Genomic DNA, 15,162 nt, shown 5'->3' with positions numbered 1-15,162 from the left:
CTCTTAAAGGTTATGTACGAGATGATGGGGAAATATTTAGATGCGATGCATAAAAAGGGCAGCGTCCTGCTAAAGCGCAAACACGATGTTTCCACGTCATATCTGATGCCTCTCCCAAGACCGGTTTGGTACGCTTTTCGATACGGGGCGCCATATGGTAAAAACCCGCTTCGAAACAATAGGATCCAAGCGTGGAGATTCTCGCCACGCGCCTGCTGTCAGACGGAGGAGGCGTCGCGCAGGTTATCCGCCCAGCTAACCGGCCCCACTGCCGCCAGTGCTGGCGCTGAAGGGCGGCTCTGTGGCGTCAATGACCATCACCGCCGGCCGGACGACCACGTCGGGCACGGTGTTGGGCGAGGCAACCGTGGCGGGCTCGGCGTCCGGTGCGGCGGCCGTGTCGATGGGCCCGGGCACGGCGCCGGCGCCCGGCACCCAGATGCGGACCAAGGTCACGCACTCCGGCGGCGGGCCGCAGCCAGCCGTCACCCGTCTGGTGCAGGAGTATGCCATACCCCACGGCCAGGCGGTGAAGACGACACAGATCATCAACGGCAAGGGGATCTCGGGCGTCACCGAGACCATGAAGATCACGCAGGTGAGCCGGGCGGCGCGCGTCAGAGCGCCGAGGCGAGCGCGGGCCCGGCGGGCGTGATGTGGAGCCGGCCGTTCGGGGCAGACGGGCGACCTGGGAGAGGTCAAATGTGATAGCGACGGTGTTCTCGAGACGAGGCTGACGCCAGAGGTGTGGTGGCGTGCGATTACGCGCTTACGTTCAGCTCGATTCGGCTAAAAAATGTGGCTCGGTACTCGCATAAGCTGATGATTGGCGTTTGTAGCATCTTTCCTGTGTAACAAGTGACCCAAATGGCAACCAGCACGATATAAAATGGACGCTAAGGTTTCGCTTGATTGTTATATGCCGCCCTGTCGATCGTTGAGTTATACCGCGTGCTCATTTGACGAGTTTACATCCCTCAGACTAAGGCAAGGCAGTTTTCGTCCAAGAAAACCACGCAGATTGGGAAGGCTCCGCCGGTGACTACGGTGACTTCAAGCACGCCGAAAGGAACCGAGGTCAAGTTGACCTTGGGGGCTGGCAAGCGAAAACTGGAGATGAATGCGCTCCCGCCGCTCGACTTCGATATCAAATCTCTCACCACGGAGTTCTTCAGCAACGAGAAGATCCCTGAGGGAGGGAAGTTTGACGTAAGTTGTCAGATTGCGCCATCCAAGAGAATCGTGGTCGGATGTTCCAATGAATACCCAGACTAGTTGCAATATCGCTAGCTTTGCGGTCTGCTCATTTTCATTGACGCTTGAAAATGTAAGGAGAAACGACTTAGAAACAATGATTTTTTCCCCTTTCAGGAACTATTAGACATCAATGCCAAGATTGATGAGGTGAAGAAAAAGGTAGATTCTGTCTTCAAGACGGGTTTCTTCGCGGCGGAAGACGAGTATTGGGACAAGATCGGCGGCATCAGTCAGCGCTTCGAAGATACCTCCAAAAAGTTCAAAGAACTCGGACTAAAATATCCTGAGCTCAAGTTAGAATTCTGAAAGGATTTTGGTGTTTTAGCCTTGCACGAGGCGCGGCATAGGAGGCTTGTTTCTAAAACGGTCTGATTAACGGCAGTACAACAAAGTTATATAACTAATTATGGGTATTCTGGTGTCGGAAAAACATAAAACTTTAAATCTTCTTTAATTTCTTCAGTTAATAGCAGCATCATAGCAATGCACATGTCACGTCAACGATAAAAAACCCCACACGACTGCAGTATCAAAACAAGTACTGCGGTTTCAGTTTTATATTCACGAAAATAGACGCAGGACAGAATGAATTGCTCCCGCAACAATGATTACTGGAAAGCACAGTACGTAAAACAATGACAGGCACTTCTAGTCTAGAACAACTACGCCTCAGTGCACAAACAGTACTACTTGAGTAACTTAGCGCACTCAAATGCCACGGCCAGAGTAAGTGCGACAGTGCCCTCCAAAACAATGAGGACTAGGGAAGAAAGATAGTAGATGAGCGGCAAAACAACCGCGTACGACAGGTGAGAAGCAAACCATCGGCTTTTGCCGAGTGCACGGACGGAACCAACCACATCACATGTCGCGCCTCTTCGCAGACTAGATGGACGGACTAGAGCGTACTACTCATATCACAGACGGGCCGCTGCGGCACGTACGGCGAGGACCGTGCCGGGTGCCGACACCACGCGCCGCGCGCCCCTCCCCTGCTGAGTGAGACAGCAGCGGTGCCTTGCCGCGACATCAGCTCCGCACACCCGCATCCGCTGACGCCAGCCCTACGGCGGGCCTCTGAGATCGCGCGCCACGCCTGGTCACGCCCTGCTCCGCCACGCCGCCCGACCAGCGCCGGCCGACCGAGCTCAGCCGGCGGCGCCCCGCGAACCTTGCCGCGCGCCGCCCGGCTAGCCGTCCAGCTGCACGTTACCCAGCCGGTTAAGCTCTGTCAGCTCGTGTGACTTGGGCGACACGTACTCGGTGGCCAGCGACCAGACCTGCACGGCCGCCTGCGCGTCTCCGGTGGCCAGCAGGTGCATGCTGCAGCACACAGGCACGTCACGTGGTCACGCGCAGCAGACGCCGCACTGACTCAACGATCTCCGGCAGCGCCTTCAAGACAGCTAAACACCGGAGTTGTGCACGCTAGCTTATTTAAGTTTAATATTCAACCGAAAACTTGGCTCATCCGCGCGCCTGCCACCAAAAGTAAGAGAAACGAAAAAAAAAAACGCAGGACACACCTTTGTACTGGAATTATAAATACCATTGCATTTCCTCGACAATTGCATGTCGTGGCAAAAGCACGCGCCTTAGTTTTTCGACAAATTAAAAGCACAAGTTTGGCAAATTCACACGCCCTCTCCAACGACAACAACGCAAAGCAGACAGGGTGTTGGTCGGCAGTGAGCACTGTTTGTTCTCACACCACTTCCCTCACAGACAAACGCGCACATCTCCTCACACGTGTCATTTGCCTCGCACAGCCAGCATTGGCTATCAAGAGCACGCATCTGCAAAGGTACGCGACTTCGATGACGGAAACCTTTGCTGGTTTGGCAGTTACGAGTTTTCGTCTTTTTGGTACATTTGCGCACTTCAGTGACTTTGTAACTGAATGGAGACACACATCTCTCACGAGGGCTAGAAATCGCGTTATACATTACATCTGTGAGTCTTTATCGCGCCACATGACTACTAAGAACTACTTCAACTGACAAATAAAAATATTATTTCCCCAAATCGCGTTTTTTGACTTTGGCTGCTGTACACGTTCAACAAACCACTCTAATGACAAAGAGAAAACGTCAGCAAGTGCAAGCCAACTCATTTTTGCCATCTTCGATACTCCTCTTAGACTGCCGATTGGGTTATAATCTATGTTCCAATCGACGGGTAATTTCAGCACATTTCTGCTAACATCGGCTGGTCATCTAAACTGACAAAATGGGCCCGTTGAACAAATGATCAAATGCCAGTTCACCCTATTTTAAACTTTGGACGTCAGGAATGCCGGGCTGGCATAAAGAAGTGTACCACCACCATCCATACCACCAAGCAAAACGCAGTGACAGCGACAACAATGCAAAGAAATGGCGTCAACACGGAACCAGCAGTGCCCGCCTGGGCACCACGAGCTATGCACAGCACGCCAGCTCACCAGCCTTGTGCACCTCGCCAGCCCGGGAGAGCGCACGAGGGAGGCGCTCCGCCCGGCGCCTCACTCACTCCTTGTCGTTGAGCCGGAGGGCGGTGACGGCGACGGCCTTCTCGTGCACGCGGATGCTGTGGAGCGGAGCGCCGCGACGTGTGAAGTCGTACACGTGCTGCTCGCCGGCCGCCGTCGTGACGAACACGACCAGCGGCCGGGACGGCGAGAGCGAGGCGCCCGTCACCTCCGCGTCCAGGTTGATGGACTGCAGCGCCGACACCTGCCGGCAGGTCACGGTAGGTCACGGCAGGTCACGGCAGGTCAAGGCAGCACGGTCAAGGGGTCTGATGGGCCAATCAGGAGTCTGAGGATTGGCTTAGGCGCACTGCAAGGCCCATCAAGAGACCTGACGAAGCGGATCAAGTGGTCTGATGGACCAATCAAGAGATCTGAAGAGCGGATCGAGAGGCCTAAGGGAGCAGATCAGGTGGTCCAAGGAACCAATCAAGAGATCTGAGGAGCGAACCAAGACAGCTAAGGGACCGATCAAGAGTCTGAGGAGCAGACCAAGAAGTACCAGATCACAGGGTGCACCCCGTGGTGTGCAGAGGGGCCAGGTCTGCTTAGCGCAGCGTCCCACAGCCGGCTGAAGTGTAGAAGTCCTCAGGTGTGTGGTGACAGCTGAAGTCGGGTCTCGTCACAGATGCTTAACGCCAGACAGCCGTTTATCGCATCCAAGAATTGCAATTGCTGTGAGCACAATACAACTGCATCTAACACCAAAAGACGTGCCAAAAGTGAAACCCCACGCCCAAGAGATACCGGCCTGCGGCCGGCCCTCAGACCTATCAGTTCGCACCTGCAGAAAGTTGCAGATGCGGACCTCATTGTCGGAGCCGGCCGACACGAAGATATTGCGGTGGAACCGGGAGCATTGCAGCATCAGCACCTGGCCCTGGTGCGGCTCGAACGTGGAGGTTAACCGGGTTCAGGAGGCCCTCCACCCGGTCACCGGTGACCGCTGGGGCACAGGTGCTGTCAGACACGGGCAGGGCGCGCCGCGGCTGCGAGCCGGGCCGGGTCAGGTCACAGGACCGGTCGGCCGATGAACGTGGCGATCCACGCGGTTATCAGTTCAACTGCCGTGGCAGACACAAGAGACAAGCGCTACATAGAGACGAGCGCAGCTGAATACCTCTTATAACGGCTCTCACCCCTCACCCATGATCAGGTGACAAGGAGTGTTCCCATCCCTGTCCTCAGCAGCACTGAGAACCATGCGTTGACACGTATGGTTTGGTTCCAAGTGCATTCTCATCTTTACTAACACAGCCTAGAAATCAGGATCGTTAGCCGGGACAACCCCTACAAGAATGTCTAAACAAGAAAACATGACAGCAAGAAGTACACAGTGATGTCATGAATGAAAGTGGTGTCACATAGGGGTCCCAATTAATGATCGAGTCCACAACTACCGCTTCCCACGTTGTTCACAACCACCGCTTCCCTTCCCAAGATTCCACTGCTAAAAATCAGTGTTGTTGGCTATAATACCACACATCTAGCGACGAGGCGCGATGCAGGCGTATCGGCGCGCTTGCCGACACCCCTGCCGCCTGTCGACTGAACACGCTTGCTGTTAGCATGGTGGCAGAGGCGACGGCTTTGTCAAATCTGGCGCACCGGAAGTTGATGCTGTTGTTCGACTACTTTGCGGCTATGACTGGGTAGCATGCTGATGAATATTGAGACTGTGGGTCATAGGTGTAGGAATGTTTCAAAATGTGGGGGGGGGGGTACGAGCTCAGGGTGTACTTCAGGAACTTTTTCTGAAAGCCGGCCCGATGACCGGGGGGGGGGGGGGGGTAGGGATGGAGGTTGTTAACGCTCTTTATTCAAATGGCATGGCTGCTATGCTAGATATGCATCTAGAGCTGTTTCTCACTGGTGCGCGATCTTGCCTATTCGGCTCATCTGTGATTTGGCAAATAAGGCTATCCAGCTTCCCTAGATTATTCGTCCATTTAACATGGAAGCATCTGCCTCTACAGTGTAGATGCCAAAACAGGGTCTGGATATAGGCTGATGAGAATTTTGACGGTGGATCGATGGCTCACAGTGCGACGGATTTTTCATGCGCCTTCTTTTCGCTGGCTGCTTTTCAAGAGATAAGGCTTGTCCCAGCATTTTGGGCGGAAACAAATTCTGGGGCTTGAAACTGCCAGAAACAATGAAAAACCCTATAATACTGGAGGTTCTCTTTTAAGAATCAAGCCACATAATAAGGCCCATCTTTCATATGTTCCTTATCTGGGCCCTGCTCCTGTTCGCCGTCGGTGGCCACTGCCCGGATGCCTCCCGCACGACTGACTGCGAACTGATCGTATGGCTGCTTTGATGCATACTTTTGGATCAGCGTTACTGGTACATGGTGTATGAAACATGTGCTGGACACCTGTAACAGTATCTTTTTCCGGATTATCTTCCCTCACACCGCACCATCGCAGAAAAATAGCCTCCGGGAAGCTGTCTGCTTTAGGTATGAATTGGCCCTACGGACACTTCACTACCCATCATGCAACGTATACGACTTGATCTGCTTTTGTGTGTAGGCAGGGGCGTAGCTAGAGCCTTGCCAGGGCTGACAAAAGCCCATCTTATGGTGATCCCCCCCCCCCCCCCAAGAAAAAATCCCCGGATATAGCTTACTTGTTAACAAGTGACACCGTTTTCTTCGTTTTATTGTTATTTTTACCTTGCAACCAGAACGGAAACCAAGAGCTACCGTGAGCTCAATTCTGTCTGTATTTTGAGGTCCATAAACTGAAGAAATCAGGCGTTGAACGACTGAATGCAATAAATCACCGGCGCTCTTTACTTACAATGGTTAGTTGACTCTTTCTAAACCTACAGAATTCAGAAGCCTTGTCAAAAATTTTGTCTGGGTTCAAAAGACATTGAGGACATTGTGAAGTTAGGTTGTAGATCGATATGTTTGATCCAAATTTGAAGGTGAAGATTTGATTGCAGATCGAGCGATCAACAATGTGTATTAACATGGCCAAGCCATATTTGTCTGAAAATGTTTACCATTCAGTCAGAATCGAATAGTGATACAATTTATGTAACGTGCTTTTTAATATGCGCGCTTGCAAATCTTAGTAGCATAAAACTCGACACCAGGCGTTGCAGTCTCCTTAGTCCGCGGAGCGTTAGCCTAGTAGCTAACATTTAGCCGTGGCCCACCGGTGGACGAAAATGATGACGCTTCTGAAATGATTATCTTTAAACACTGTAATCGGCTAGTAATACAAGTTACGCGATGTCATTTTGAGCATGCGCACTCGAATAGGCCTCGCCCCCCCCCCCCCCCCCCAGGCGTTGCAGTCTCCGTGGCCGCGCAGCGTCGGCTTAGCAGTTAATATTAGATTGTGACCAACATGTGGACGAAATTGACGACGCTTCTAAAACGTCCTTGAACGCTTCATGACATCAGATCTTACATTAAGAAGACAGTCTGAGCGCATATTTCACGTGTGCAATTTTTAGACTCATGAAAAGAATGGGGGTGTTAGCTTTTTTAAGCAAAACGTAAAGCAAACGGAGACAAACTTTTAGTTCGCAAAACTCAAAGCACCGCGAAGTGGGGCTGGAAGCTGGCGGTTGAACTGGAAGAGTGAAGGTGGAATCTCTATTTTTCGTGTTTTTGCAACTATTTATCTATCCATAATATAGATTAACACGGTGCCCGCCATCTGGTGGCATTTGCAGTGGCCAAAACTTTTCGGTTTTACGGAACCTGCAACCCAGACCATCTTTGTCCTTGCTCGCGAGGTTGCGGGCGGGCATGTTCAAGCCTTTTGGTGTGACTTGTTTCAAAAATACACTGTGAAAAAATGAACGTTCTCATGCAAATATGGCATGACCTTGCTCTTTTTTAAGCTCCTTTCGTCCCACCCTATTCAACAATAATGAGACACCTATTTACTTAATAATGAGACCCCTTTTTTCTTCCGGGCAAGGGGCCTCTTGAGTAGAACACCAGGGGGTACATTACCGGTTCCGGTCAAGGGCTGAAGGGTCATTCCGTTCCATAACAAAGTGTCTTCTGGCTATCATTCTGGTGGCACAGGGGGGGGGGGGGGGAGATCTCCTGGTCGATCCGAAGGTCATTAGAAGGATATAACATATCGCGTTGTTCCCACCCCTGACATGGCAGGCCTTCTGACCCGCGCACTTGGCCCCGGATCAGCACAGGAGCCCTAATTGACGCAACGACATCCCCGTTCACTGCAGGTAGTCCGATGGTTGTCACATAGGCTTCCGTTTCCTGTTTGTCTGTGTTCTTCAGAGATATTGATTTATCTCTGACTGTAGATTGTAGATGAAATGAGGTTTCTAATTTGTTTTAGCATGGCTAACTCATGTTTGTCCTTAAAACACTAAAGATCCTGTCACAGCTGATCACTGATAAGAAAACTACGTAATATGGTCTCGAACACGCAAACTCGCAAGTCATAGCAATAACTGCCTCGACGCCCGGCGCTGCAGTCTCCACGCCGTGCGGCGTGGGCCTTGTGGCTGTAACACTAAGCGGTGGCCAATGAGCCAGCGAAAAAGATGGCGCATCTTAAGGGGGATGGCCAGTAAACCAGGTAAATCGGCATGCATGTTTAATGCAGTGCAAAAGTAAGCCAAAATGCAACCTCAATCTGAAAAGTAGGGGGGGCAGTTAACATCGCTGCCCCCCCCCCCCCCCCACCACCTTGAAAAGTGCGGTGGGGCATGGCCCCGCTGCCCCCCCCCCCCCCCCTCCCCCTGTCCTGCTCCTACGCCCATGCTGTGGGTGTGTATCGCTTGGACTCTGCACCAACTTATTTTCACGATTGTGGACCAGAAAATCCATCCCGCCCTTGCAATTAGCTGGTGTGAGGGGCGGGGACTCGCCGGGGCAGACTCAGCAGCTCCAACTCTGGCGCAGAGTCCCCGAGTCTAACCACGCCCCCGTCAGCGTACCTCCCCAGTGCTGCTCACCCGTGATGGGCACCTCCGAGGCGAACGAACAGAGGAAGATGCCGCCGCCCTCTGAGCCCAGGAGGAACTGGTCCGGGTTGTCGTGGCTGAAGGCGAGCGCAGTCAGGCCGGCTTCGGAGTCGGCCCGGCCCGCCCGCCGGCCGGCCGCGCGCGGCAGCTGGTCAGCCATCAGCTGAAACCTGGCGCCCAAACGCGTGTTGAGGCAAGGCGGGCGCACAATGAAACCTGGGGCCCACACACACATACGCACACGTACGCGCACGCGCACACACACACAGACACATACACATACACACGCACGCACGCGTGCGCACCACACAGAGACGGGAAGCAGGCGCACACGTGCGCTGAAGCGTGACACTTACAAGGAACCTGGCGCACGCGAGCTGAGAACTGGCGCGCATGGACTAGAAGTCGGCGCAAGCACCGGCCGAAGCCCGGCACACACGCGCACTAAAGCATGGCGCATGCACTCTGATAACTGGCGCGCACAGGCATACGCGACATGAAATACATGACATACATGGCACACGCATACACGATGCATGCATGACATACGCGACCTGAAACACGGCGCACGGAAACCGAGAACGGATGCACACAGTCCTAGCAAACACCGACTGAAACCGGGCACAAACGGACCGAACCCCAGGTACGCACACTGGAATGCAGCGTACATGCGCTGAATCTTGGCGCGTGTATTAAAGCACGAGACGCAGATTAGTATATGGCGTACATGGACTGAAACACGCCGCACACCGCTGAAACAGGACATGAGAGCCGACATCCATCACACATGCTAAAACGCGGTGCATACGAACTGCAACACGGTGGGCCATGGAACGAGGCCATCTCAACGTCATCTCGATCCAGTAACAACCGCCAACAGAATGTGACGTTTGTCGCGTTACACCTAGCATGAACATCATTGCATTAACTCATAAGGAATGTGTTTATGCGGACGAGATGTCAGTTGTTCGTGCACTTGTCTGCTGCCTGAACCGGCTTGGGAGCACATGGTCCTGGCCAGACGGATGGTGAGAGCACGGCGGACTTACGGGACTTGTGTGTCGCAACTGAGCCCTACAACGGCCGGAGTCGAGGCGCTCCGGGTCGAGCCCCGAGTCGCAACAGTCACTAACTTTTTGGTGAGCTGCAGCTGCTGCTTGGCCTCCGAGTACTTCCAGACGAGCAGTTTGCCGTCGCGGGAGGCGGAGACGAGACCGTAGCCGGCCGACCTGGCCAGCCAGTGGAGTGCGCTGATGGGTTCGCGATGGCCCTGGATGACGGCGGCCGTCGAGCCCAGGAAAGGATCGTCCTCACGCGACAGGTTGTACAGCTGCATCTCCCCTGTCGCGCACAGCGGCGTCGCGGCTTGTATTAAAGGCGCGGGATTGTGTCGAGCGCGGTACTGACACCTGACAGCACGCACGCATGGGGGCCGTTCCAGGAAAGGCAAGGCATGCCTGATGGCATCAGTAGCAGCTGATCCAATGTTGGCGCTCAGCGCAGGCCAGAACTGGCGCCGGCACAGTCCTTGAATTACCAGCCGATATAAACCACTCCGGCCCCACCAGGGATGGTTAACATGGTCCGGTAGCTTAGTATAGCGTGATCCGGTAACATTGCGCGGACGTATCACATTACCCGTTTGTTTCTACACCCGAACCAGGGGTAAATCCACAGAAACCCACGCTGATTCGTGAAGCAAGAACTCGTTACCCCGGCGTTCGTGAACTTTCGTTGGAGCACTGACAATCGAATGCAATCACACTAAGATACGTACGCCCGCAATAAGTGGCGTACGTTGTCGCTGGGGGCCTAATTATCGCATTTTTACCGGAAAATGCTTAATGGAGTTCGTGACAGCTGTCACCATGTAACTTCGGACACATTGCATTGCCCTATCTTGCAACCTCTCTCAACCAAAACATTGTAACGATTGGCCAGGGGATGAACACTGGACAGATCACATGCAACACACGCTTCCAGTCAATGCACATCAGGTGGTTGATGCGCAGGCCTCGTTTTCTGGCTCATTGTTCTCACCTGTCACCTTGACCACAGCCAGCGTGCTCGGTTCCGACGGGTGGATTTCTGGCTCATTGTTCTCACCTGTCACTATGCCCACAGCCGCCATGCTCGGTTCCGACGGGTGGATTTCTGGCTCATTGTTCTCACCTGTCACCATGCCCACAGCGAGCATGCTCGGTTCCGACGGGTGGAAGCGGACGTAGCTGACGCAGGAGCGCAGCTCCAGTTTGTTGTACGGCTGATTGACGTTGAGGTCTTTCCTGCACAAACACGGCGTGAACAATGCACAGCCTGCCATGTGCGCTACCTTTCGAGCCTTCCAACTCGTGGGTCTAATAGACACTTACAGCATAGCTCACAGCAAATACAGCACAGTCCACATTTTCCATGAACCTGAAAGTAAATACTCTTTAAGTTGGCCCAAAAACCAATGCCTTTAACACACGTTCAACACGAAAGGGCATATGACGTTGCGACTCCGTTAACTATGTCCTTGCTTACAGCGTCGTTATTCGGAAATTTCAGGACTCATTACGGCTTGGAGACGATGCATCCTGCTATCAAAATACCGCTTCCTTGGGCCGGTCAGATTTTCACAACAAGCGGAACGAGGTTTCTCTTCTTGCCATAATGGAAAAGAAGGCAGGGACAGAGAAGCACTTCTTCACCAAATTCGACTCAAGAGATAATTGCATGCCCATTTCGCTACCACGGTGCTGTCGTTTTCCACACAGCCGCCCCGGCCACACGTACCTGTTCACGTTCCAGAGCGCCAGTGTAGTGGAATGCTCGCACCAGGACTCGTGCTCGCTGGCACCGTACCCCACGGCGACCACCGAGCCCGTGGAGCTCCAGGACAGGCAGGCCACCTGCATACTCGACTGAGCGGGACAGGCAGAGAGCATGAGGTGGTTTCACCCAGGTACCATCAGGCAATGTGCGGGACAGTGGATCATAATGATAGCTGAATGTTGACAGGTGAATGGTGTATTCAGACACAACATATTCAGCATTGTGAGCTCTCACCATGCAATAATATATGGTGGAGAAAACCTATTGCCTTGGAAGAGACTCAAACAACCCAGATACTTCCAAGTCAGCTGTGTGGACAGAATCAGTGACATCACAACGTTTTCAGTTTCTGCTGTAGCCATTCTTAGCTGCGATATACCCGACTTGATACATCCTCGCAGGCCGCGCGCGCACCTGGCTCTTGTCGGCCGGCTTGGCACCGAGCCGCAGCGTGAAGAGCCGCCGCACCGGCTGGTCGTCGTCCTCCTCGATCAGCTGGTAGCCATCGAAGGCGCGCGACTTGTCCGCGCGCTCCAGCTCGCCCAGCACCAGCGCTGCGGCGCGCACCACGAACGCCACCAGCGACGGCTTGACGGCAGCGTCCGGTGCCGCCACCGTCACCTCCCGCTCCGGGTCCGTCTGGCTCTGCCGTGACGACCCGCGGCTTCAATATGGCTACACAGTGCAGGTGCTTTGCTGGTGCAGATGTCCACAGTGCTGATGCAATAGTGTAACTGTTGGACATGGCTGCATCAATTTGCAGCTGCCAAAGGTGCAGCAGAAGAGAATGATGGTCCCATATTTCCCCCATGATATAGCGTGAGAGTTTGTCACAATTGTAAGGCAAAATATAAATCACTGTCAATGGAGGAAAGCCACAGAACATTACAGGAAACACATCTTACCTCTTTTTCATCATGACCAATAGTCTGTGTTTCATGCTCAGCAACCTTCAGTGGTTCACACTGTGTACCATTCTCAGCTAGTTTGCTGAAATCATCATAGACATCCTTAATTGGAGCAGGATCAGTCAACACAAGAAAAAAGCAAAGCAAAAATTTCAAGATAATCAAGTTGGATGCCAAAAAGGTGATGAGTGCAAAATGATTAAAATAATCAGAAAAACCATACATAGCTTGACATAGGTTGAAGGATGTGCACAGTTCATTGAGCAATAGCTATTGCTTATCTGATTTGCTTATGCTCATATATCATTAAGGATTGAATCAAGTCTACCAGGAACAAGACAATTTTACCTCAGGAAATTTTAAAAACATTCTTTAACATACTAGCAGACTGTGATCCTCCCACACATAGCTATCATAAGTGGTGTGACCATGATGATGTGACTGAGTGAAACTTACTAGAAATTCCCTTACCTTTTACCTTTCCAGCAGGACTTGAATCCAATAGCATCAAAGCTTACCTCTGATGCTTTAAACATCTCTATACACAAGTTTAGTTTGATTTGTCGATTTCACAGCTGTCTACATGCAAGTATGCCCTAAACTTGCAATCAGGACTTCAAATGCTTTTGGAACATGCCTGGGAAAGAATCATAAAGGCCTGCATTCAATACCTCAATCTGGTCTGCAAATAAATTGCTGACAACCTGCTTATACTACACCAAACATGCCTTTCAAAAAACAAGATGCTAACAAAAGTAGTGCAACATGATGATGTTGTTGAATGATCACATAGTAAACCTCCAGTCTGATTTGTTCAGGTGCATCCTGGTGCTCCATGATATGCAAAATTTTACAATGGAGGTGGGGCTCAGACCAAAATTTTTGGATGGAAAGCCCTGTTTAAGCATGCTAGGTCTGAACATTGTGCTTATGATCTGTTCACTTTCACCACTATGTCTGATTTTTTTCTTTCATTACTAATTCATATGCTGACACACATGAAAAACTTGATAACACAGGGCATGGGACCTGATGCCAACTATTGAATATGTCAATGATTTGGTTCACAACCACTTAATAAAAGGGCAAAATATTTCACCAAGGCAACCATACTCACTACATGTCTCACACAAATTGCTGAGTAACAATTACTTTGAAACCAACAGTGAAAATCACTCTCCTGCTGGGGTGGATAGAAAACGATGGAAATTAAGCATCATAAGGGAAGATAAGAGATTCAGCCACGGGCTTGTCCTAGCACAAGGGTTACATTAGCGCTGAGTAGTTAAGATGTCTTGGGCTTCAAATTTAGAAGACGATGTGAGATAACATACAAGGAAAATTATTGGTTATAATACCAGGCCTGACCCGTTCCATCACCCCGTTCGTTTCAACCTCAAACGGCCCGAACCTGAGATCTCGCGTAATAAATAGTAGCAACGGTATGTGGGAAAGGCTCCATAACTGTCTTATAAGCGCCATTACGAGCATCATACAGTGTTTATACGAAGTCCATAGCAACGCCTAACAACAGAATCCAATGAGTAAATGACGTAATTGGTGCTTGGATAAGATGTTCATGTTCGTGGCCACATGCTTTTCAAACTGATGAAATTGGTGCTTCAAAACAATAACTAAACGATTGCAAAACAAGTAATAGCAAAACAGTTGCAATATGGCTAGGTACTCCAAATTTTGTTGCAGATTGCGTTGTTTATATACGTTGAGGACATAGATATATTCATGGCTGAGGAGAACAACGTTCATCACATTGATATGCATATCTATGGCTCATCAAGTTGGCCCTAGATTCACATTCATATTCAGGTCTACATGCGGGATTCCGAGGACTCCTCGGATTGGCCTGAAACTTTGCATACGGATGCAGTTTAATCTTCTGAGCATATCCCATTCGGTTTGTCCACCTAGTGAAGCGTTTGGATAAGCATTTGTTTTCGAAGGTCACAAGCTGGAAGTCAACATTATTAGAAACATAAGCTTCGCAACTATAAAATTTCAGTTTGATCCCTGCGGTGAGGGATCCGAAATACCGCCGTTGGTGGGAACAAGCTGAATCGGGAAAGGCTCAAGGTATTTCCGAAGCGGGAGCATTACGACGTAGCGCGTGTTCCTGCCCTCATCCCGGAGAGCTCGTTCAGACCTAGGTGAACATTTTTAAAAGAACTTATTTTGACAGGAGTACGATACCAATGACGTATTCACACAGCGGCATTTACTATCGGCACAATCGGTCATACCGAGCGTTGGTCTGTCACAAATGACAACATTTCGGTAGCAATCCGTGGGCCTACACAATCAAAATTTCGGGTTCAAGAAGATTCAACCGTTACACAATTCAGTGAAGAGGAGCGGGCAATCCATTACTTGAGTTGGATGATCGAAATCGGAACGGGATAACCAAAGCATTAAGTAAGCTGGATCGTTAGCAATTTAGGCAGCAAGCCATCGGCAAGTTTAATCATTACCCAATTTAGTAACAATGATTCTGAACCAGGATGACAAGCAACAGGATGAAGAGTTTTGGCCGAGCTGAAAAACAGAGTACAAGTCGGGCTTCACAACGGAGCCAGGCCGGCTCATCATCAGAGAACCCGAGTACTTCACTTGACATTGTGCGGAGGCCGGCAGGTGGCAGGTAAGCAGGATTCTGGCCCCAGGTCACAACTGCAGGCCTAAACGGGC

At 51.3% G+C, this 15,162-nt stretch overlaps 2 protein-coding genes across 4 annotated transcripts; one reads left to right on the top strand and one right to left on the bottom strand.

Annotated features, from left to right (window-relative positions):
* Positions 1 to 276: 276 nt before the first annotated feature.
* LOC119089310 (uncharacterized) lies at positions 277 to 2,403 on the top strand. Its single transcript, XM_037211978.1, has 3 exons — positions 277 to 598; positions 982 to 1,209; positions 1,372 to 2,403. The coding sequence occupies exons 1-3, from the start codon at positions 311 to 313 to the stop codon at positions 1,561 to 1,563; spliced, it is 708 nt and encodes a 235-aa protein (XP_037067873.1). The 5' UTR covers positions 277 to 310; the 3' UTR covers positions 1,564 to 2,403.
* Positions 2,404 to 3,884: 1,481 nt separating this feature from the next.
* Positions 3,885 to 13,865, bottom strand: LOC119089309 (cytoplasmic dynein 2 intermediate chain 2). Of its 3 annotated transcripts, none has more exons than XM_037211976.1 (10): positions 13,818 to 13,865; positions 12,931 to 13,096; positions 12,457 to 12,541; positions 11,966 to 12,196; positions 11,513 to 11,640; positions 10,907 to 11,019; positions 9,868 to 10,075; positions 8,726 to 8,904; positions 4,551 to 4,712; positions 3,885 to 3,971 (listed from the first exon to the last, which is right to left on the bottom strand). In XM_037211976.1, exons 2-9 carry the CDS (start codon positions 12,993 to 12,995, stop codon positions 4,576 to 4,578), a joined length of 1,146 nt encoding a protein of 381 aa, XP_037067871.1. In that variant the 5' UTR covers positions 12,996 to 13,096; positions 13,818 to 13,865; the 3' UTR covers positions 3,885 to 3,971; positions 4,551 to 4,575. The 3 variants fall into 3 exon arrangements, with proteins under 3 accessions (XP_037067871.1, XP_037067870.1, XP_037067872.1); XM_037211975.1 differs by having other exon boundaries at positions 13,828 to 13,865; XM_037211977.1 differs by having other exon boundaries at positions 13,794 to 13,839.
* Between the last annotated feature and the right edge of the window lie 1,297 nt (positions 13,866 to 15,162).

The sequence above is a fragment of the Pollicipes pollicipes genome, unplaced genomic scaffold (assembly GCF_011947565.3).
Source record: "Pollicipes pollicipes isolate AB1234 unplaced genomic scaffold, Ppol_2.1 Scaffold_3087;HRSCAF=3621_pilon_pilon_pilon, whole genome shotgun sequence".
Taxonomy (NCBI): Eukaryota; Metazoa; Arthropoda; class Thecostraca; order Pollicipedomorpha; family Pollicipedidae; genus Pollicipes; species Pollicipes pollicipes.
Note: the sequence above shows the minus strand (reverse complement) of the source record. Positions and strands in the feature narration are given on the sequence as shown.